Source organism: Cyclopterus lumpus, chromosome 24, assembly GCF_009769545.1.
Source record: "Cyclopterus lumpus isolate fCycLum1 chromosome 24, fCycLum1.pri, whole genome shotgun sequence".
NCBI lineage: Eukaryota > Metazoa > Chordata > Actinopteri > Perciformes > Cyclopteridae > Cyclopterus > Cyclopterus lumpus.
In genome coordinates this window covers 21,835,808-21,858,148 of record NC_046989.1, presented here as the reverse complement: position 1 = coordinate 21,858,148, position 22,341 = coordinate 21,835,808, and the positions used below count along the sequence as shown (strand labels likewise).

The 22,341-nt window shown below is 46.3% G+C and overlaps 2 protein-coding genes across 3 annotated transcripts; both read right to left on the bottom strand.

Moving 5' to 3' along the window:
- Positions 1-4: 4 nt before the first annotated feature.
- On the bottom strand, positions 5-12,195 carry slc5a6a (solute carrier family 5 member 6a; the record flags this gene model as incomplete). Its single annotated transcript, XM_034528358.1, has 15 exons — positions 12,097-12,195; positions 4,937-5,173; positions 4,596-4,817; positions 3,768-3,833; positions 2,713-2,764; positions 2,493-2,560; positions 2,142-2,296; positions 1,904-2,044; positions 1,620-1,749; positions 1,421-1,509; positions 1,133-1,245; positions 706-773; positions 505-591; positions 230-408; positions 5-78 (listed from the first exon to the last, which is right to left on the bottom strand). Coding segments are annotated over exons 2-15 (1,570 nt in total), but the record flags the coding sequence as incomplete, so codon positions are not given.
- Positions 12,196-13,367: 1,172 nt separating this feature from the next.
- rpl7l1 (ribosomal protein L7-like 1) lies at positions 13,368-16,393 on the bottom strand. 2 transcript variants are annotated; one of them, XM_034528043.1, is made up of 6 exons: positions 16,314-16,393; positions 15,321-15,429; positions 15,051-15,214; positions 14,228-14,365; positions 14,021-14,130; positions 13,368-13,907 (listed from the first exon to the last, which is right to left on the bottom strand). In XM_034528043.1, exons 1-6 carry the CDS (start codon positions 16,325-16,327, stop codon positions 13,699-13,701), a joined length of 744 nt encoding a protein of 247 aa, XP_034383934.1. In that variant the 5' UTR covers positions 16,328-16,393; the 3' UTR covers positions 13,368-13,698. The 2 variants fall into 2 exon arrangements, with proteins under 2 accessions (XP_034383934.1, XP_034383933.1); XM_034528042.1 differs by having other exon boundaries at positions 16,257-16,357.
- Between the last annotated feature and the right edge of the window lie 5,948 nt (positions 16,394-22,341).

Here is a 22,341-nt window from a genome sequence, read left to right as displayed (position 1 = left end):
ACCACCACCACAGTGGTGGAGTTGTGAGCGCTGTACCACATGTAGGACAACGAGTAGAGCGCCTCCACACCCGATGGCCTGAAGGAAAGGGGGGGGGCAATAGATGTCATGTGACCAGATGAACAGCGAACCTCCCTGAGGACCATTATGGGATTAATCATCTGCAGTCTGCAAGGCAGAAGTTCAGTGAAAGTCTTTGAGGTCAGTTCTTTTGGTTTTCATGCGTTACCTTAGCTTGGCTTTGGTGGCGGTGACCAGTGTCGTCATGGCGGCGGTGGTCATGTTGTCAAACAGGGGCAGGACCGTGGCATTGAGTGCTGGCAGGGAATCGGGCATGCGCATCACAAAGCTCCCAATGCCGATCCAGAAGGCCATGGCGAGGCCCGCTACTAACCCGACCACTGCACCCTGAGGAGGACAGGTGCGGAGGTTCGAACCTCAACGCAAACAGAGTGTGGACAACATAAAATCATGACAAAACTAAAGTGTTCAAAAAGGACTCACAGTGGAGTTCGCCCAGGGAAAGAACATTCCCAGACAGAAGAGGCCCAGCAGAGGACCGCCTACCATCCCGAAGATGCTGAAGGCTGCCTGAGGGCACAAAGCACAGACGGAACACATTACAAACACTTTCAAATGTGTCACTCTTCCAATCAAATACATGTTTCTTTATTTGAAACTCAGAGCATGTCTCTGCATGTTTACCTGCAGCACAGATCCCATTATAGAGGCGAGGTAGGCCATAGCCAGACACACCAGGCCGTAGACCAAAGCTGTGGAGAAGAAATAGTTAGAGGTTACCCCTCCCTGAAAGCTAATTAATGCAATCATCTGTTGGGGACCCCTCAGTTGATTCTTAAAGTCAAGCTTTTTTCTTTTTTTTTGAGGTGATCTATGAAGAACTGCTCTGGCTGTGTAAATTTAAATGGTGCCGACAAGGTAAAAAAGTAAGAAGAATTGTTTAGTTGCAGATGTTCACATTCCTGATGCAAATAAAAATAATAATTACAGGAATGCACAGTGTTTTTTTGTGTGGCATATGATGCATTATGACAATGAATTATCCTTGAAACGTAGATTGTATGGACACCATTTCTTGGAGACATAACACCATTTAAAGCAGCTGTCTTACCAAGACCCTTGGATAGCAGCGTAGCTTTAGCCTCGGTCATGTTTGGAAAATAAGGTTTTATCAGGTCCTCCATGGTTACGGTTGCGAGGGAGTTAAAAGCGGATGAGATGGTGCTGGAGGGAGAAGAACAGATGGGATTGAACATTATAAAGCTTGTCTGTACGACAAGGATAGCGCATGAAGACGGCAGTGATCAGGAACTTTCTTAAAGTTCAGGAACTGGAGGACTCGTTGAATCGGCTTCATTCAACAGTGGAGGATCCTTTTCTTCCAAACCTGTCCTCTTACCTGAGAGCGCCGCTGAAGAGACAGGCCACAAACAGTCCTGCGAGCCCGGGCAGATCCTTGAAGACGTCCATCACAAAATACAGCACCATCTGCACAAAGCAGCTAAATATTAGTGGATACCTCCAGAGCCAAGAAAGAAAAGAAAAGTCGCTGTATACACACTACAATGAAGGAACCATGGAGGTGACATAATGTTGACCTGGTCATTAGTTTTGACGTAGCCTTTGTCCAGAGGGCTGTCCTCTCCGTAGCGAGCAAACATGACCAGACCCATCAGGCAACCTAAACACAGGACAATCTGCTGGCATGGGAAAACTACGTAGCAGGACCTGGAAGGGCCAACGAAAACACGGTCAACGGTGGAGACAAGAGGGCCGACATCATAAAAAAGGCATAGATGAAAAGGAAAGCAACTGAATATATGAAATAAGTATCTTCAGCAAGGATGAGACAAGTATATGTCGAGACTTTGACGGCACTCACATGACGGCCTCCTTCTCCGTACGAGCGCTGAGGTATCTCTGGACCTGGGCCTGGTTGACCCCGTACAGAGCCAACATCAGGAAGACTCCTCCCACACCCAGCGTCCAAAAGGTGTGGCGCTCCAGAGGGTCGGGGTTCAGGCTGCACGGGCAAAGGGGAAATAGAGTGTAATCAGCCCCTCCCTTTATGCGCCGCAACATTTCAAAGGTAATGAGGAATGCTCAACCCCGCGACTCACTCTAGTCCAGAAATGCGGCTGCCATTCACTGCTTTCCTCCACACCTCTGCCATGCCCCCCGCCTGATTGGCCCCCACCACAATGACCGCCAGCTGTCCCGCGAACATCACCACCGTCTGGAAGACATCGGTCCAGATCACCGCCTTCAGACCCCCCTGGGAGAGAGGAGCAGTGGATTCACTTTCAATTCTATCATAATCAACATTAAAAGCTGTCGGTGAAAGGTCGACCATAGTAAGAGGCTTGACGTACTGACACATGTGACATCTAAGATCCTAGAATGACCAGAGGTGAGGCTGGTAAGAGAAACATCCTGAGTACTGTTATACTAATGTAGTTTAGGGGACTCACCAGAGCAGTATACAGAGTGCACACCAACCCCATGGCCAGCACTGCCCCCCATAGGTCAAAACCTGTCACTGAAAAAGAGTAGTGTAGCAGCATTACAAAACACTGCACGCCGGTTAATCAATCATTTGGGCGATGACATCAGTACCCGTGGGCAACTGTTTGTGGAAAAAAAGGTGTGATAATCCTGTGGTGAAGTATGACGTGAATTAATAAATCATACCTGCATTGAGTGCCAGAGCCGGGGCGTACAGGACCACCCCCATGTAAATGACCTGCAGAAGAACAGGACAATAAACACTGCAGAGCAGAAGGAATCACAAAGACAACAGAGCTGAACCCAGAGGTCTCACCGACTCACGCGTATCAGATGATACCGGCTTCACTGTGAAACTACACGGGGCTTTGTGAGGGGGGTTGGCATTTTGGTTGGACTGATCCAACTGACTTTGAGATAAGTTTAATATTACGATTATATGAACGCATTTTTGTAAAATAAATGTAAAAAATTAAACTTGAAAGTCTTTTTTCTATTTCTTGGGAGTTGTTCCTGATCCGATGTGAGGTCAAAGGTCAGGGATGTCGCAGGTGTACAGATAGTAAAGCCCTCTGAGGGGAGTTTGTGATTCTGGGCTATACAAAATAAACTGAATTGAATTGTTTTCTCTTTACAATTAATGGCATTAAAAGAACACTTTGAGTTCTCCTCACTTTTATCCATCACTGTGCCGTTTCCATGACTGCAGTGAAAAGAACGAGGCCAAGGTGAGTACAACGTGACAGTGTTAGGGTTCAGAGGGTTAATCTTTTTAATTACTAGGTGTCGTCTGCTGATGAAAGTATAGGGACTGTGCACTTTAATCAATTATCTTTGAGAATAACAATTTATGACACGACTGAACACTGTTATGGCTTTTGTTTGACAAAATGTAGGCAAACCGAACAATAAGACAGTTTACGAGGGTCACAGTGACATCGCCAGGGCCACGTTTTACTCCGGCCGTCATATAATCAGCCAATGAACGCGCTCTCAGATAAGACGACGAGGAGGGACGATAAGGTGAAATGGCTTTCTCCTTTTGGCTTGTTGCCTTTCTTAACTCTGTTTCACGACCTCACCTGCCTACTTTAGCTGCCAGCTCGCTGAACTCAATGGGAAGTGGCTACTAAGTGATTAGACGTAATTTTCTTATTATTATACAATGATTCATGTCTGTACAAAGTATCTGTTTAATTGCCACCAATACTACAGAGAAAGTATGACGCAAACATAGATACCATCTGAAAGATGAAGGTCACTGTCCCACATATGCGGACCGTCTTGTTGAAGCGCAGCTCCAGGTACTGTTGAGGGGAGAAAAAACAAAAACAACACGGCTGGTTAGAATATGATCTCAGAGTCATTGCGTGATACACGGTCAGTGTACGGGCTCAGAGCTGCCAGTTTAGACCCACATAGTCAAAGTCTACAGTATCCTTCAAATGAAATCGGTGGCACAAAACACCCTCAAGTCTCCTCCTCAAGGGGTCAGGTCAGGTCTTCTCATCTAGGTCTTACACTTAAAGGAATTAAAACCCTTTAGCAACCCCAGTAAGGCTAAAACACCGAAGGTACCTGCTCTATCTCAACTGCAACATGTCAAAATGCCTTCACCGTCTGCTTAACACCAAAACAAGGATGCTGCGGTGGCGGCACGCTCACTTTAATGTTGCCGCATGGACCAACACCAAACCTTTTTATTTCCCCCACGTGCATGGCTTTCGGTTTTCCCTTATTTGAGGATCACATTGACTTTTTTATACTTTACACCTTTACAACTCCCTAAACTAAGGGGAAATCAAACCTTCCGTGTCACACTTAATAAGAAGAAAACTTGAGGTGTTTTGTATAGTCACAACTCATTCTTTGTACTCTCCAGCTCATGTCATGAACCTTCAGTACACTGAGCGGTCACCTGTCTGGCTGTCGTTGCAGACCGTGTGAAGATGTTCAGTCCTGGGTCATTTGTCTTTGTTGAACGTTAACAGGCAGATAGTAAGCAGATAAGAGGACAGATAAGATGTGTCAAACGAGCACGTGCGTGGTCATTCTCGACTCGCGTGTACCTCGTAGGCGCTGGACAGCCGCAGGCGGTAGAGGATGGGTATGAACACATGAGCCGGGATGAGCAGGCCCAAGAAGTAGGAGCAGCCCAGGAACCAGTACTGAGTCCCAAAGGTGTACACCTCGGAGGGAGCGCCCAGGATGGCCACGGCCGACTGGAAGGTGGCCAGCAGGGACAGAGACACGGGCAGGCAGCTCATGGAGCGATCCGCCATCAGGAACTCCTACAAACAAACACAATGTTCAACAAAATAAAACAAACAATAAAAAAATAACAAATGAGAGTTAGGATATTGTCAGGAAAGAGATGGAAGAAAAAGACTTCCTCCCGTCTGCAGTCTACCTGTGTTGTGCGCTGGCGCCCACCGGAGAAGGCGTAGAAGAGGCCGATGCCGGCTGAGGCCACCAACAGCAAGGTAAAGATGACATAGTCCGCTGTGGTGAAGTGCATGCGGACTACGTCCCCCATGATGACAGTGGATGTGGTGGGGAAGGGGAGAGGGAAGGCTGTTGGAAGCACGGCCTCTGGGGCTGATCACGTCGTCAGAGAGCCCTCACCCATAGGGAGAGTAGCTGAGAGCTGGAGGGAGAACAACAAGTGAGGACGTCTTGTCTCAAAGAAATAAGGGTTTTCTCTCAGCAGTCAGCTGTTTGATTGGCCGTGAGTAACAAACCATCCAGCCTCTAACTTATTTGTATGTGCTCAGATTTTATTATTACTGAACCAGTAGTAAAACCTTTTGAATGCATCACTGCCGGCTGTACTCTAACGGCGGATTCCCAGCAGGAAGTCTGTCGAATGGGTTCCTGCATCATCAAACTGAAACCAGAGACCCTTTATTATTGAGTGTTGTGCCAATCTGCCCAGCGTACCACAACCTCGTCCTTTGACCCCTTGTTTAGAGAACTTAAATATGTCCAGTTGTTTGAAGGGGATGTTTTCACAGCTTTATAATAGATATTAGAGAGGGAATTATGACCTGTTTAACTTCCCAACACCAGCTCTTAGCAACAAACTACTAATGGCAACATTATGAATAAAATACACTTATTTCCAAAAGATTTGAATTTGATTGTTTATTTTATGCAAAAATGTGTATTGACTATAACAAAGTAAAAGAAATGACATTTAGAGTTTCTGACAATGTACACTGACTTTGGGGCAGTGGTGAACACATTTGTTTTCTTCTGGAGCTTTGCTGCTATAACAAAACAAAAACAACAACACCAATCTGTATCGGCTGCAGAAAGCAGGAATCGGGACGTCACTAAAAGTAAAAAAACAGGCAAAGGACTAACTGTAACTACTGAGTCTGACACACACGGGCCACTCAGACTTGAGTATCTTTGTCACGATACTTCGATCACGATCGCTGCAGAGGACAACACACATATTCACCACAGCACAAATGCAGGGCATGTTGCAATATTGTTACACATGAAATGTAGTCCTCTTCCCCCCCCCCACACACACACACACACACACACACACACACACACACATTTTGGTTTCTTCTCTTTGGGGTGCAGATCATTTCAACCAAAACAAAACCCAATCCCTCAATATGTTTTGACATAACAGTGTTTTTACAGTCCTCACTTCAGGGGGGATATGTGTTCTAGCTCCTCACTGTGCTCAGGACATGCCACTACACACCAGGCGCCTTGTGCTGCAGCCTCCTCCACTACTGAGTGAGTGGAGGGCAACTTGAATACAGCTGTTTAAAGTCAGAAAGCCGTCTCTGTGGTAACCAAAGAATCCTTGGCAGGGATTTGCATGAGGGATCGACCGTTCCTCGTTATCAGTCCGATAACAAGCTGCCGTGTTCAGCATGTTGACGATAATCAGAATAGTCATTCTCTTTGGATCGGAGTTTAACAAAGCCTACTTCAGCTGTGATGCAGCCGGCTTCTCTTCATGTAATGTGTTTATGTAACTCTATTCATCTGTCCATCCGGGGAGAGGGATCCTCCTCTGTTGCTCTCCTGAAGGTTTCTTCCCTTTTTTCCCTGTCAAAGGTTATTTTTGGGGAGTTTTTCCTGATCCAATGTGAGGTCAAAGGTCAGGGATGTCGTATGTGTACAGATTGTAAAGCCCTCTGAGGAGAGTTTGTGATATTGGGCTATACAAAATAAACTGAAAATTGAAGGCTAGTGTGCCTCTGATTGGGCAAAGACAACAAAAGCAGCTACAGTGAGCAAGCGGTCAATTTCATGTTGAAACAGAGCAGCTAATATTGGTATATTATATTGGTATAAAATATTGGTAGTGAGAGCAACCGTATTTGTCTGCTCCGCAGTCCATGCGTCCACTCATGCACCGAAAGTAGGCGACTAGTGCCACGGCAAAAAACTGTTCAAACTCTCACGCTGGGCGGATATTAAAGAAACGTACGCATAGTGCAGGTAAATGAAGCACCATTAAGTCTTATGTGAGATTACAATCTCCGGACTCGTCAAACATCCATGGCTTTCCGTGCCGACGGGCCCGTCTGTGCGATGTTCCCCGCTGGTTTGATCAAGCACCGGCCGAGACGATTGACCCCGTTAAACCCTCACCCTCATCATTACAACTTATTACGGCTAATCTACCACAGCGCATGACAGGTTGGGAACAGAAGCAACTGCCAGGTCAATCTGGTTCAGTGGAAAGACCCCCATCGCGTGGCTGTCTCAACAGATGTAGCTCTTTAACTAATGATTAGATCATGTAAGAACACTTAATGTGTCACTTTGCACATGCAGTTCAAGGCACACTGGGAAACATACACTGCTGCTCCGCACGAGACTTTGCTCCTGCCAGGAGTTACGGGATCAGAGCCAGCGGCCCTTTGTTGCTTCCCCTACTGTTTGAATGCCATTTTAAAAATGGGCCGCAACAACGTGAAAAAAAACTACAATGCTTTAAAACCTGAGTTACTTCAGGGCCCTTTGATCAAAATCCTCCTCGAGCTTAAAACCAGAAGCCCACTGGATCGCGGTGGAACCATGGAGGTACCTGCAAACCCATCCTTGACAACCATTGACTGTCCTTTATCACAGTCAGACCTCAGAGCAGCTCGGCTCAACTGACCTTTACAGTTCTAAATGGTCCAAACTTACCAAGCCGACAGCCTCTGGAAACCTCATCTCCACCTATCCAAGTTAGCTACGCGGTGAGGAAAACCACCTGCAACTCTTACTGATCCTCTCCGTGTCTCTGGGGTGCTGTGGTACTTGGTACGAGGAAGACCGACAGAGTGCTACTCTTGGAAACCTTCCTCGCATTCCATTTTTTACAACAGCGAAATCACAAAATGCAGAGGCGTTAGGGACCATGATTGGTCGATGGGGACCCTCCAGAATCCGAGCTGCCGAGAGCAAACAGACTGAACACGTAACCCCACAGGCCACTGACAGGGCTTGGCTGTACTTATGAGTGTACAATACAAAAAAGGGAATGACGTGCCTTTTCATCATACGAGTGCCTTGCTGTAAATTGCTTACACCCAATATTATCACAACGCCCCGGTCCCAGGATTCAACCGATGTGGAGGCTTCCCCCCCCCCCCCGCCTGTGTTTTGGACTAGGCTGCGTATTATGTGGTGGTGGTGTCACGAGCGTCGCAAATCACACAAGGAGGTCAGGGAGGCTGCGGTTGCCAGGCAACACAGGGACAATGATTGCACGTTGCGGTGCTTTTACCCCTACGCCCCCAGTCTAGTGTATAAATGGTGGAAAAACAGGAGACATGTGGTTTGATATGTAGGGGAGGGGGGCAGGTAGAGCATGGGAAGGTTTGCAGCTGCACAGGACAGTCTATTGAATGACACCAGGGCTTTTTTTATTATGCTTATCAAGGTCGTTCAAAGCAGACGCCACACTTTCAATCCCGGCAGAGGCTCTGTATTCAATGCACTCAAAGGGAATAATAACGGGGATTAAAGGGCGCCAACTAAAGAATTATTATTAGTTGTCTTCTCTTTGCCCTTGACACGAAGATACAGAAATCAGTCTCATTTTGCATCCATCAGGGTGGCTTTCTATAATGCAAACATGCATGCCAATTCGAGGTTGAACAAGGTCATTTTCTCTGTGGTGGCACCAAGCGTCTATTACTCTTCATCCTTAAAGTCATCATAAAAGATACGCTTTGAAAACACTTCCAATAGAGCATTAAAGGTCACCCGTTTGCTTGTCAAAGTTGGTTTTTGGAGCGTGCAGCGGGCTCACTGTTGCTCCTTGAAGGCCACTATAATAATAATAATAATAATAATACATTTTATTTGTATAGCGCTTTGAAAAAAGGTACTTAACTATAACTGCACAGGGACCAGTGGGATGGCGTTCTGTCCTCCAGCCCCAGGGGCCAGCTAAAAACAAACAAAAAAACACACCAAGGCCCTAGTACTCTGTAAATACTACTAGTAAATAGTTCCCCCTGCAGTTAGTATTTCATTGACTATTTAAAACTATTATCAAAACACTCGGTCAGTCTTTGGCCTCTAAACGTGTCAGTCCTAATGGTTTAGTGCAGGGCCCCTTTTCCTCCAGGGATTATAAACATTCTTCTTCTCTGAAAGTTTAAAGCTTGAACAGGTCCAAGCAAAAGAGAAATGTTGAGCCCGTTTGTCTGAAAGGTCAGGTGGACGAGACGGTCCCAAACCAGATTGTTCTATATCAGGCAATAAAAGGCATTTTTTACAAACCAGTGAAATGTCAATCTCTATAAATAAAGGACTAGATTTGGGAATTGATGTATTCTGGGTTCTATTTGTAGTCAGAGTTTTATTGACCAATCGTGTTCAATCAGGCTTTGGTAAAATACATTCCATGTGGAGAGCAAAAAAGGCAAACTGCATTGGCAAACTTTGGCTAAAAATATAGCTCCATTGCCCCCACCACCCACAGAGACTTATCCGTCAACAGACCGATAGCTGATGGGTTCCCGAGATCGGGGAAATTAAAATGCACACCAAAACAAAAATAAACCTGTTCCCCATTCATTTACTACCCACTACATACACGTGTGCGCGCTACATGCTCACACACGGGCCCGGCTGGTCTCATTTGAGTAATCATTATACCCTTTGGCTGAACCCTGGCCTCCTGCGTGGAGTACCTGTACAGCACTGGCTGTGAGACGCATCGCCTTCACTTCCAGGAGCAGCGACGGTCGAGTGCTGCCAACGAAGGAACGCTATCATCCGTTCTAAAAAGATATGCCACTGTAGGTTGATGACACCGAGCAGAAAAAGTGACGCGGCACACTGCCTTATTCTTGTGACAATTGTTAACGCGACACCAGATATCTCTCACTCGCACACACACACACACACACACAATGGTTGAGGCTTGTGTGTAATCATTAGCCTGCAGAAGGTGCGATAGTTCCCTCAAAGCAGATAACTGGAAGTCATCTTGGCCCTTGCCATGTGATCTGGGTAAATAGGTGCAACTCTTTAAGTGGGATTGTGTGTGTCAATGGCAACTTAAAGTAGTGTGAAAATAACTGCCTTTTATGTGCCCTGTAATACATTCTTCATCTAATCTGATGTCGCTGAAACATTTAACAAAACCACACTGCAAACGTGTAAACGTGGCTGCCCAAATACAGTGAAGCCTACTTAGTCGAGGAAACTTGAGTTTGGGTTCTGAGGAACAAAAGGGTTCAGTCGAGCCTGTGGGACTGTAAATCGTCTGATATTCCTTTAAACAACAACTGTGAAACGGGTTTGACGTTTATATATATATATATATATATATATATATATATATATATATATATATATATATATATGCATTGCAAGCCGTTTTTTCCTTTAATTACTAGGCTATTGCAGACACATTTTAGACATCCACAAAATCCCTCTTTGTATAGGGCTTTCAATCTCAGATATCCACAATTGCTTTTTTGATAAGCAGAATATACTGTCCTGATATTCTTCCTATAAAAAAACACCCATTTCAGAGATCTACAAAACAAGTGTTAATAATTATGCATCAAGAATAGCTGGTTTAGGTATCCAAAAGGATATGTGCAAAAATGGCTCACTGCAGTTTTTGACTAGTAACTAACTGGCGACCTGTCCAGGGTGTCAGCTGGGATCGTCTCCAGCGCCCCGCAACCCTGAATAGGATAAGCGGTTCGCATAATGGGATGGAACCATCGAAACGTAAATATATCATACGGGAGTTTTTACTTAAAATGTGAAATGTGAAAACTTGACCCGAGTGTTTGACCCTCAATCTGTGACAGATGCGTAGATGGCAGCCTAGCCACTCCACCTTTAAGTTGGACGGAGAGGCGACCGTACGGGCAGTGACTGCCTGCGGTTCGCGAATGGGAAGAAGCCGTCCCTTGGAATTAAAGACAAACTCCCGGCCCGGGTCCTCCTCCCCAAACAATCGCTGCAAATGAGAAAAAGTTACAAAACTCTTATCCAAGACTGAACTCTGGCAGGGAAATGTGGCCGTACCGTAAGGTCAAACAGACGTGTGCTTGGGAAGAGGGTTCAATCGGTGTTCGAACTCACCAAAACAAACGAATACGGCGACTTCAGTTTTTAATGTGCTCCATGAACTGACAAGCAGCCGGCGAGGACCGGGCAGAAATCGGTCGCAGACGTTGCAGTACCTTCTGTTCGTTCTCCATAAAGGTGTCAGTGTCCTTCCTTATTACACTGATGCCAAAGAAAACAGAGATACTCAAGGGACATCTCAACCAATCGGAGCTCCATTTTGGAAAAGACTTGTACACGTATTGTAAACACAGCAGCCTTTTATTGGTTTTTGATGGTGACCATGTAAAATGTATTTCAATAACCACCAGGGGGAGAGAAAGGTAATTAATATTCATTTAGCAAAAATAGAGAAATACAAAATATTTCGTGTAGTTTCCTACCAACGTTTGTATCTCATTTTTAAACGTCAGACACATTGAAAAGGATCTATTACACAATGCAAGTCCTCCTCCTCCTGATGGTTCACGCGCAAACAGGTTCATCAAAACGGAAGATCAATATTGGCGTTACACTTCGTGACCACCGTGGGCCAACGCGTTAGCCCTCTGACGCGAACCGACACGAAACCCGTACCACGTTACTTTAGGCGCATGCGTTCGTGCACGTGACACATCCGTGCTGCCTACTTGGTTAATTAGTCTCCACCCGCACAGACATGTCATTCATTTCGGCCGCGCGAGCTAGCACTAAAATGAGGTTTGCTACCGGCGCTGCTGAGCGGCTCGGTGCTGCTCTGCGCCAACCGTACGCCGCTCCAACCAGAGAAGCAGCAGCACGCGGACACGGTGGTCTTTACCGTGAACCGACCGTGCGCCCACATGGTCTTGTTGCCCGATCCCAAACTTTCTTCTGCCGCCGGCGCACTCCCGGATTGTCCTTCAGTGACAGCGGCTGGCCCCACACGCACTGGCCCCACACGCACTGGCCCCACACGCACTGGCCCCACACGCACTGGCCCCGTTCACATGGACGTCGTGTGTGTGGAGTAACGGGGCTTACCTTGAGGACGCTCGACGCTCCCAAAACCACTGAAGCTGCGGTGCGTCTGCTCGCGAGGGGCAGGCAGTGACGGACCGCCCATTCTCCTTGACACGAGATGCTGCCTTCAGGACTCCTCGTAAAATACGTACTCGCCACATTGAACCGACAGTTTGACAGTTGCGTAAAACTATGCTGCACGTGCAGCGTTTCAGTAGTTCTAGTTGAAAACACTTACACGATGACGGGTTTGAATAAATACATAAATACACGTCACTAGAACACGTTTTACGGTCATTCCCGTTGTGCGTTCAGCTCTCATTCCCCAAAAAACTAAGGATAGTTTGGATCTTTCCGATTTTTATGGAAGGCAGCACAACTAGTGCATCAGGAGACTGAAATCTATTTAATATCGATTTGTTTTTTCCACATTATTGGGACCAAAATAAAACAATGACATTGTAACGCGCACGGCAGCCGTGTTGCACGTCGACATTTGTTTCCGTGCATGTTGTGAAACAGGATGACGTCACTCTCGCTGGATATGTGGTCTACGGCTGTGCTGGGAGCAGGTCAAATCGTCATCACAGTAATTAATCACCATGGCAATGGTCACCGATTGATTTTTTCTTTATAGATTTAGTTGACGGTATGCGTCACTCACCATACATGACACCAGTCTTCCAAAACGTCTTCGATTGCAAAGCTCACCTCACATCCGCTCCCCTCCGGCTAACGGCGCGCGCGCACATGCTCTCCTCGGGTTGAGGGGAAACCTGTCGGTGACATCCACGAAGAGCCCCATCCTCCATTTCTCCCAGTGCGCACTAGGTGAAGGCGCAGCTGCATAGGTAGCTTCTCTCCTCTCCCGGCTGGTGACTCATGTGTCTCATTGAATTAATAGTAACACCAGTGTAACACTCCGGGAGGAGTGTAATGTGACCTCTTTGTAAACGTCTCAACACTGAATCCTTTGTTTTTTAAATTTTTTTATTTAAACAAAACTTAAATCTGTCAAACTGATTTTAAAAGACAAATGTCCACATTGAATGTAGTGAGTGAATTAGCAGTCGATGGGTTTGTGGCTGCGGGCCACAATCACTGTCCTATTATACGCAGCCATGTGTTGGTCCGCTCCTCTGACAACTGAGGAATAATACACGTCGCAAGTAGGAATACTTCGCCCACAAAAATATAGATGTGCACATCAAATTGCCCGCACGGTGTCACCTTGAATTCTTCTCTGCGGAGGCATGTGAGGAAACAGTTACTGATACACAAGTCGATTTGTGTGGAGGGAAGTTTACCTTTAACAGACAATATTTTTCATCTCACCAGTGATTCAAAATAGTATTTGTCACCAAACAGCTTCCATCAGTCCGTAGTCATGGGAATTAGAATATATGTTTTAAACTTAAAGCCAAAGAGACTCCAGTTCAGGTCCTTCTGCTCGCATCATGCAACCACAACAATGGTTGCTACTAAAACATACATGTTAAATACGACTCTGGGTGAAACCTTGAGCTTCTCTGCCAAACAAACAAAAGTAACTTGTTGTTGGCGTTACGCTCCTCTGGAAATGAAGCGTCCCCGTAGCCGGGGCCGGAGTGTCCGTCCAGTCACTCAGTTCAGCTGCCGGATGATGGTGTTAATGTCCGTGCTGCGAAACCCGGGCTTTCCCAGGTCCTTTAGGAGCCCGGCCTTGTCCGTGGCCGCGTGGCGAGCCACCGACAACCTGAAGGGCAACAGGAAGTTGTTGGCGACCCGGAAGCCCGCGCCGACTGAGTAGATCTCGTGTATGAGGTCCTCAAGGCAGATGATGCCATGTTTACCTGAGAAAGGGACATTGACATTTTAGATTAGTTTTTCGTAGTGAGATATTAACGACTTTAAATAATGACGTTGCCGTGTTAAATGTTACTGTTGCTGGAGGAAGGCGACTCACCCATGTGCTGCTCAATGAAGGTGTTGTCCGTGAGGGGGACCCTCCTCTTGCCAATCCTGGTCTGACCTCGCTTCAGAATGAGCTCGCGGACGGACTTTAAGTTGGGAAATCTGTGGGGGGGGAGATGATGATGATGATGATGATGATGATGATTAGGGTATAGCGGAACAAACCTGAACGAAGTTGATCCGAGCCGAAGCTACTCACCCCCAGGCCACATAGGGCTCCACCATCTTCATCATGGCAACGGAGGTCTTGTTGATCCTGACGAAGGCCCCGCTGAAGATCTTCCTCAGCTTCATCATCTGGACCACCTTCATCACTTTGGGGCTGACGCCTTTAATCCTGAAGAGGAGAGAGCGATACGTGTTGACTGAACTGAAGCGGCGTTTTCTTGTGTACGTATAAAAGATGCACTCTCAAAGATCTGCTTTTTATTTTAACTGAAGTATTTGACACGCTCTGATCATTCGGCTGGAATCAGGATACAGACTTATATTTGCTACGATGAAAAGAAAGCAGGATAGGAAACGATTGATCTCTTCTGTGCGAGTACTAGACAGCGCCGTCCTGTATTCTGACACGACCACTCAGCAATAGTAATTTCATTTGGTCAATCAAGTTTATGTCAGTGCCATTTCACTATAAAAGCATAAGCAGTGCAAGATCAATGAACAAAGTGCTTGACCGATCAAATCTTACTGATGACATTCAGCAACGTAAGGAGCGCTGCAGCCAAAGCAAAAAAAAGGAGCCAGCGAGGAGGCCAAAGACATTGCAAAGAGGGTTTGGTAATTAGATGACATTTAAATACATTAAGGAACAGCTTAAAACAGGATTTTCTCATTGGATTCGAGGTTATTGCGGAGAATAAACTCAGACCAAAACTGGTGTTTGCAAAACAACTGAACAAATGGACAACCAGTTTGAGCCACTGATGACTCCCCATGTGGCGTGGCCATGTGTGTGTGTGTGTGTGTGTGTGTAAATACAGAGACACACATTCTGCTCCAAGGCCCAAAGCACTCACTGTCTGATGCGGACGGCGAAGGCCAGCTTGCTCTTGGCGGGGGGCAGCGGGGCTCTCGGCCGGTTCTCCGACCTCTGGATGCGCGTGTCATCGCGGTGCCTCCTGTGGCTGTCTTTCAGGAAGTCCTCCAGACGCTTGAACTTCAGCGGCTTGCCTCTCGACACCTGGGAATCACAGACAAGCACCGCAACTAAACACAGGCAGCAGGTGTGCGTGTAGACATGGTGGTTGACTGTTGCTCACGTCACAGGGACACGTTGTGATCAGTACCTTCCTCTTCTCGAGCAGCGAAAGCTTGGCCTGCGTGGCTTTGATGGCCTGGTAGGCTTTCCTCTTCTTCAGGAGATACTCGGGGACGAGCTTGATCACCTTCTTTGGTCTGAGAACAACACACACACACACACACACACACACACACACACACACACACACACACACACACACACACACACACACACACACACACACACACACACACACACACACACACACACACACACACACACACACACACACACACACACACACACACACACACACACACACACACACACACACACACACACACACACACACACACACACACACACACACACACACACACACACACACACACACACACACACACACACACACACACACACACACACACACACACACACACACACACACACACACACACACACACACACACACACACACACACACACACACACACACACATACTGCTGTTAAGGAGTGAGCTAGAGGCCATTTGCTCCGTAAACACGTCCCCGAGCAGAAGACGCGTAGCGGCATTTCAATAACATAATAATAACGATAATAATCCATAACTACAGTCGGACACATGATAATAATCCATAACTAGTCGGACACATGATAATAATCCATAACTACAGTCGGACACATGATAATAATCCATAACTAGTCGGACACATGATAATAATCCATAACTACAGTCGGACACATGATAATAATCCATAACTAGTCGGACACATGATAATAATCCATAACTACAGTCGGACACATGATAATAATCCATAACTAGTCGGACACATGATAATAATCCATAACTACAGTCGGACCCATGTGGAAACAAGCCGCCCTAGAAACAGCCCTTTCCTCGCCATCGACACGATAAATATGGGTCTCGATAGAATAATTCATGCATTTCTTTCTCACTGACACTTTAAGCCAGACACGTACATGCGGAGAAAGAAGGATGGACTCAGATGAGGCAGAAGAAAGAAAGCGTTCACATACTCATCTTCCGCCATGGTGAAATCGGGAGACTCAAGCGTCGCTCGGTGATGACGTCGTAGACCGCTCTTGTTTTATTTCCGGACTGGCGACTGTACGGTGCCTCTACTGCCACCCAGCGGTCAACAACAGACAAACATATCCATGATTTCCAGTTGATGTATTTTACCGACCTGGCTCTCTCTCTGGCGCCACCGTGAGGTCGACTTGTGTACTTGTGTTGACGTGTCTGGAAAGCCATTGGCTGGAATAGCTGTGACGATAGGTCCAGGCGGTCGTGGTGGCCAGAGGATGAGGATGAGAGGATGAGTTGTACAAAGAGTTGATCCCCTGTGGGTCAGTGGGTCTGTCTTTCAATCAGGGGGTTGGTGGTTCGATCCCCACCCTAGTCGACGTGTCCTTGAGCAAGACACTTAACCCTGCATTGTTCCCTGTAGCCGTTCTACAGTGTATGAATGTCCCTTTGGATAAAAGCGTCAGCTAAATGACATGTATTGTAATGTAATCCCCGACCTTTCATCTGGCCTTTTGAAAGACGTGAGCCAGTCCCCGACACTCTGGTGAAAACGGGTTGAACCGGATTGGAGCCTTAAAGTCTCACACAAGTCCCCCAACGTTATGGGAGCGCAACACTACCTCGATGGAGGCCCTCTAATGGTGTATAATAACGACGCCGTGGTATTTTGGACCCATTCGCCTCCACGTGTGTGTGCTTTTGTGTTCTTTATACTTCCCGCTTGATGCCGATGGTAGCTACTAATTATGGCACATTATTTTCCCTATTATTTTGCAAGAGGACTTTTATATTCTAGTGGATAGTCTATAGTTTAAAAAGCGTTCTCCTATGGGTTTTCTGGGTCAAAGTGACTGATGTGGGGGAGGGGCTAACACCTTTTTAAAATTGGTCCAGTATTAATGGAGCAAGCTGCTAAACGGAAATGCATTGTAATTGTTTTGGGCAATGCTTTTCGTTCTCCGTAGGGTTCGTTCCATAATGTGGTCAACAATCCTGTTAGTGACCAAAACAAGCACTTTGACAGGTGAGGAGTTGCCCCGAGCGATTACACAATTGGTTGAAAAACAAAAGTTACTCTTTAACTTCTGCTCTGTTCCAGAATTTAGTTTGTGGTTCAGAGGCAAAGCCTTGTGGATATTACAGCGACTCCTCTCTCCAGACCAATAAACTATCCCTGCCCTCGACTTACTTACATCATCGTCTAAGCACAAAGTCAATCAAAAATAAAAAGATGATCTTCTACACATGAGTCAGGAGGCTCAGCTCACAGATGTGTGCGTGTGTGTGTGTGTTTGTGTGTGCGACACAACGACAGGTACAGTGCACTGTGTGCAGACACACACACACACACACACACACACACACACGGCTCAATCAGCTCGTCACTTTTATGCCTTCTGAAGCTGAGATATATAAGATATATTAGTGTCAGTGCGGTGGTGATTTCAAAGGAGTGATCGGCACCATAACGAGGCGTTTGATGGACACATGTGTTACGTAAGAGGCAGGAGCACCTTCAGCGTTTGATGCAGGGATCGGAGCTAACAGCTGTGTGACCTCATCATCGTATGATGGAAATATGGCAGTAATGATAATGTGTGTGTTTTTAACTTTGTTTTCTGGGGAATCATACCTGGATGACAATCAGTGTTTGACTTAAGGCCACATTGACGCCGCTTCCTTAGCTAGAAGGTTGCCACGCTGCTACGAGGATGATTATTTGTAAAACGTTCTGTCCCCGAGGCCAGAAGGACGGCGCTGGTCATGAATACGTCCTGCAGATGTGAGTTCACTAAAACCTGAACAAAGTAGAGCTAGTTCTGTGCTGCACATGTTCAAAATGTAGACGCCATTTATATTGAATAGGGGCTGTGTATTGCATTAAGCCATAACCCACCCAACGTATTGACTCTAACAAACAAAGGTCAAAGGTTCCACACATTCCTCCAGAGGGCCGAGGGACCCATATTTCCTTTCACCCCTGTACCTCTGTAAGGACTACGTGATGGTCTAGGGATCTTCTCTTGGAACCCCTGACTTGTGGACTATGGGAAGTACTGCACACCGTGCGTCAGTAGGTGATGCTAGAGAGCCATGCAGAACACAGTGCTTCCCATTACCATGGTGATGATGGTGTGTTCACTGAGGTAGCCCTTTGCCCCTGCAGGCTGAGTGTCCCCGTAGTTGACCTGGGAGGAGACAGAGCACGGGGGTCCAACGTGGGCTCAGCCATTAGCCTGCAGGGATGATCAAAGTCTCTCTTAAATAGACGATGGTTGATTTGACTGGACCGCTTCAGTCGGTGCATGCCTAATGGTCCACGGGCTGCTCGCCCGAGCATCCTTACAGTCAACATCTGTCTCATGGAAAGAGCAGCAGGCCCTGGAAGCTTGAAGGCGTTCGGTCCCAGCTGTAGTTGTAAGATAGTCCTGTTGCCTGTATGAGGCGTGAAGCCACAATGCTCGTGTTCTCATCCTTTACAACAGTTGGCTGTGTTAGCACGTTCTGTCCATGTCTATGATGCTTTATAGTTGTAAGCGCTCCATGTCTGTAATGCCTAAAAACAATAAACAGGTCAAATATATCGCTATAATGTTTTTGCAGGCCCACGTCCCTGACATGGAGCAACATTAGCATTTCTGAGTTGTGTTAAACTTTCTACATAGCTTTAGTTTTGGTCAATGTCTGTTATGTTTATGTAGCTGCTAAATGCTCCACTACATTAACTAGCAAGTTGCCAACTTTCCTGTCTGCTGTTTGTTGCCGGGCCACCCCCTTCTCATCCAATGCAGACGGAAAAGACACATGTAACCAGGACTGTCACTAGAGGTGAACCTAGAGAGTCATAGTTTGAAGCGTAGGGCCACTGACCTAGCATCCACCAAGTTGGGAGTGAGAAGGTGCTCTCTTGGCAGGGGGATACAGTCATAATTATACAATATAAATATCTCCCTGCTGCAACTGAAATTCAGAATTCTTCTGCATGCACTTAAAAAAAAAGAAATCTGAACCTTCAAGCGCTGACCGCTCCACACCAGTCCTGACCTCGCCGCAGCATCCCGAGGCCTGGCCGTGACCTTTACAGAGTAAAAAGGGTCATTCTTTAAGCACAGAACATGAAGTTTGGTACCTTTGATCCCCTACAATACAAGACAGAACAACTATTTTCCATCACGTGGTGTCCTCTAACTGCTCTCTGTTTACACCCTACTGGTCTTCCCGTGTCATCTGATACCCGTTGCAGTGTGTGGGAGTGAGAGGCCATTGAGCTGCACAAAGAAAGTGCACCTGCAAGTCATTTTTCTCTTTGATGAATTTGTCACCAGCGTCTGCTTTTCTTTGCAAGAAGAACAACTTAACATCCTTTTTACTGTATTTGTGCGTGTTCTATTTAGATTGTATACAAGTGGACGTATTCGTCATGACGTCACTCATTGGTTTGTGAACTACCTGTTTTGAAGCCTCGAGTCTGGCAACTTAGCCTTCGCCATCTTGGATTACGACAGTCGCCAAGTTTATTTTTCGCAACCAATGACCAGAAGTTAGCATATTTGGAATGTGGAGGAGTGATTCATGTTTACAATGTTTACTGAGGTAACAAATCAAGAGAGTACAGTCATTTTCTCATAGACTTCTATACAACCAGACTTCTTTCTGTTACCAGATGAGTTGCCCCCTGCTGGTCAGTTGAGAGAATGTAGATTATAAGGCCCTTATGGATCTGCTTCACTCGCCTGGTTAAAACCTTATCAATTAATGGCTTGTCTTTTATTATTTGGCCCTTCAGCCTTTTACTGCTACTGAGACGTTATCCTCAGAATGTGCCCTCATAGTTACTCCTGCCATCAATTATCATCTTTGGAGCAGTTCCAGACTACATATCGACGACACTGCAGGTTTCTGATGGGCTAGCGTCTGACAGCGTCTGACAGCGGCATTCCAGTCGGTGCCGGCGCTGCCTGGCAACGTTCACCGACTGTCCCCCGTCGATGTCGAGGAGCTCACTCTGGTGCACCCGCGGGGAATTGACCTACTGTCGCCATTTGCAGCCTGCATTGACCCCACGTCAAGTCAAGTCTTCTCATCCAAAAGCTATCGGTGTGCCCATCCCTCCCTCAGCAGCCGTGTGTTGACGGGCGAGCTTTTGGGGGACACCGCCGCGCCATAAGAAGTGCCATCTGATCACTGTAAGCTTTGATCCGATGGCGCCGGGCCATTGTTAACAAACGCTTGGAATGGACGCTTGCCATACAAAGTGAATGACCATCTGCTGTGGGCAGAGTGGCTGTGTGGAGGGAGATGGAGGCATTTATCAGCCCAGTCATCATCAGCTCCCTCTCTCTCTGCTTCTCTTTAATTGTCTACCTCTCTTTCATCTGTCACCCTCCTCCTTCTGCTTTCCCCCTGTTCTCTTTTGTAACGTTGTAGTTTTCTTTAATTTTTGGTTCGATCCAAGGATTTAGTGACGTATTACACCAAGAAGGTCAATTTAAGCACATTTCTTCAATATATACATCTGTTTAGGTTGGCAAATCATTTTAATTAGGATCCTTTGTCGCGGTGGATACTCAAATGTAACGCATCCAGGTGAATATGCAAGGCCCAGAAGAGTGCTGTAGTTTACACAGTGAGTAAGACTGGGAGGGCTCTGTGTTTGCTCAAAGTATTGTTGAGCTATTGTGACGTTAAGGAAATAAAGTAGAGTTGAATATAATTCAAATCTTTTCCCCCCGATGATCTGGATGAGTCACTAATTTGGTTGCTAGTCGCTTTTGAGAAATAAAGTTGCTTTATTTAAGTTGCTGAATCTAACGAGAAAGTTGGGAATGTTGCCTGGCAACAGAGAGTTTTGCCAGCTTAACATTTGGCCAGATTGTTTTTTTTCTTTCACAACAGGCATTTTGACAAGTCAAGGTAGGAAACGTAAGTAATACCACGAAGGAATGAATTCCATTCAGCTGTTTCATATTTAAGGGGCGAGCACGGTCCATTCACCATCTTTATATGCGTATTTTGAAAAGCTGTGTGGAAAGTTCCCAATGCTTGAGAGTTTACCTCGCTCCATTTTTCTATTGTGCATGGTTCTTCTTCTACTCTGTCTGGATCACAGCCATGTGGAGCCTATAGCGCCAACTTCAGGCCACACTACACTGGAGCAGAATTGATCTGCTCCAAACCAGTTGATGGAAACGCACCTCATTTATTTTTTGCGACATTTCAAAAGTCCCCATTAAATTCACTTTGACAATTGAATGGAGAAGCGACTCCAGTCAACTGGGACACTTGAGCAGAAGGGAGCCTTCGTTAAAGCCGAAGGCCAACAGAGCTCTACAGCACAGAGAAATGAGCTGTATCGGGCTTTGGATCCATTGCTGTGGCCCTTTCATTGGCTTTCTTGACAGGAAGAAAAATATAGAATATCTTCAGACTCGTATTTAATGATTTTTCAATTTGTTGGTGTTGGTCTTTAAAAAAAGACAATCTGTCATAATTCATTTTATGACAGTTCCCATCTGTATTTTGTGTTACATTCAGCCTTGTTTCCCCGTTGTTACACACACACACACACACACACACACACACACACACACACACACACACACACACACACACACACACACACACACACACACCTGCCTTCTCACTTCTCTGTCTCCCTCCCTATCTCTGTGAAGGCTGGCTAATGGCAGTCTTCCAGATGGCTTGCTTCTTTGACTGTGTGTGTGTGTGTGTGTGTGTGTGTGTGTTGTCCAGGTTTAAAAAAGGATCTTTCATCTTCTTCTTTCTCTGACAAAAGAATCGGTCCAGTCAGCACATCTGTCTCCATTAATGCGTTTGTGCCCCTACGCTCTTCTCCACCACGACACCTATCAGTCATGTGCAGCCGCTTCTCTCTCTGTGTGTAGCACTTCTTCTTCCACCCTCCTGCTGCAACCTTTTCTCCCAGTCTTCTTCCCTTTGTTTGCCCTTGGGTTTTCTGTGGTCCAACCTCCTCCTGTGTGTCTCCTCCTCTTG

Excerpts from the sequence above, each read along its gene's own strand:
- rpl7l1 (XM_034528042.1), bottom strand. The coding sequence starts at position 16,327 with ATGGCGGAAGATGAGTATGTGAACGCTTTCTTTCTTCTGCCTCATCTG. Across the intron at positions 15,430-16,256 it reads CCATCCTTCTTTCTCCGCAT|ACCAAAGAAGGTGATCAAGC; the intron begins GTACGTGTCTGG and ends TGTTGTTCTCAG. Across the intron at positions 14,131-14,227 it reads GAGCCCTATGTGGCCTGGGG|ATTTCCCAACTTAAAGTCCG; the intron begins GTGAGTAGCTTC and ends CCCCCCCCACAG.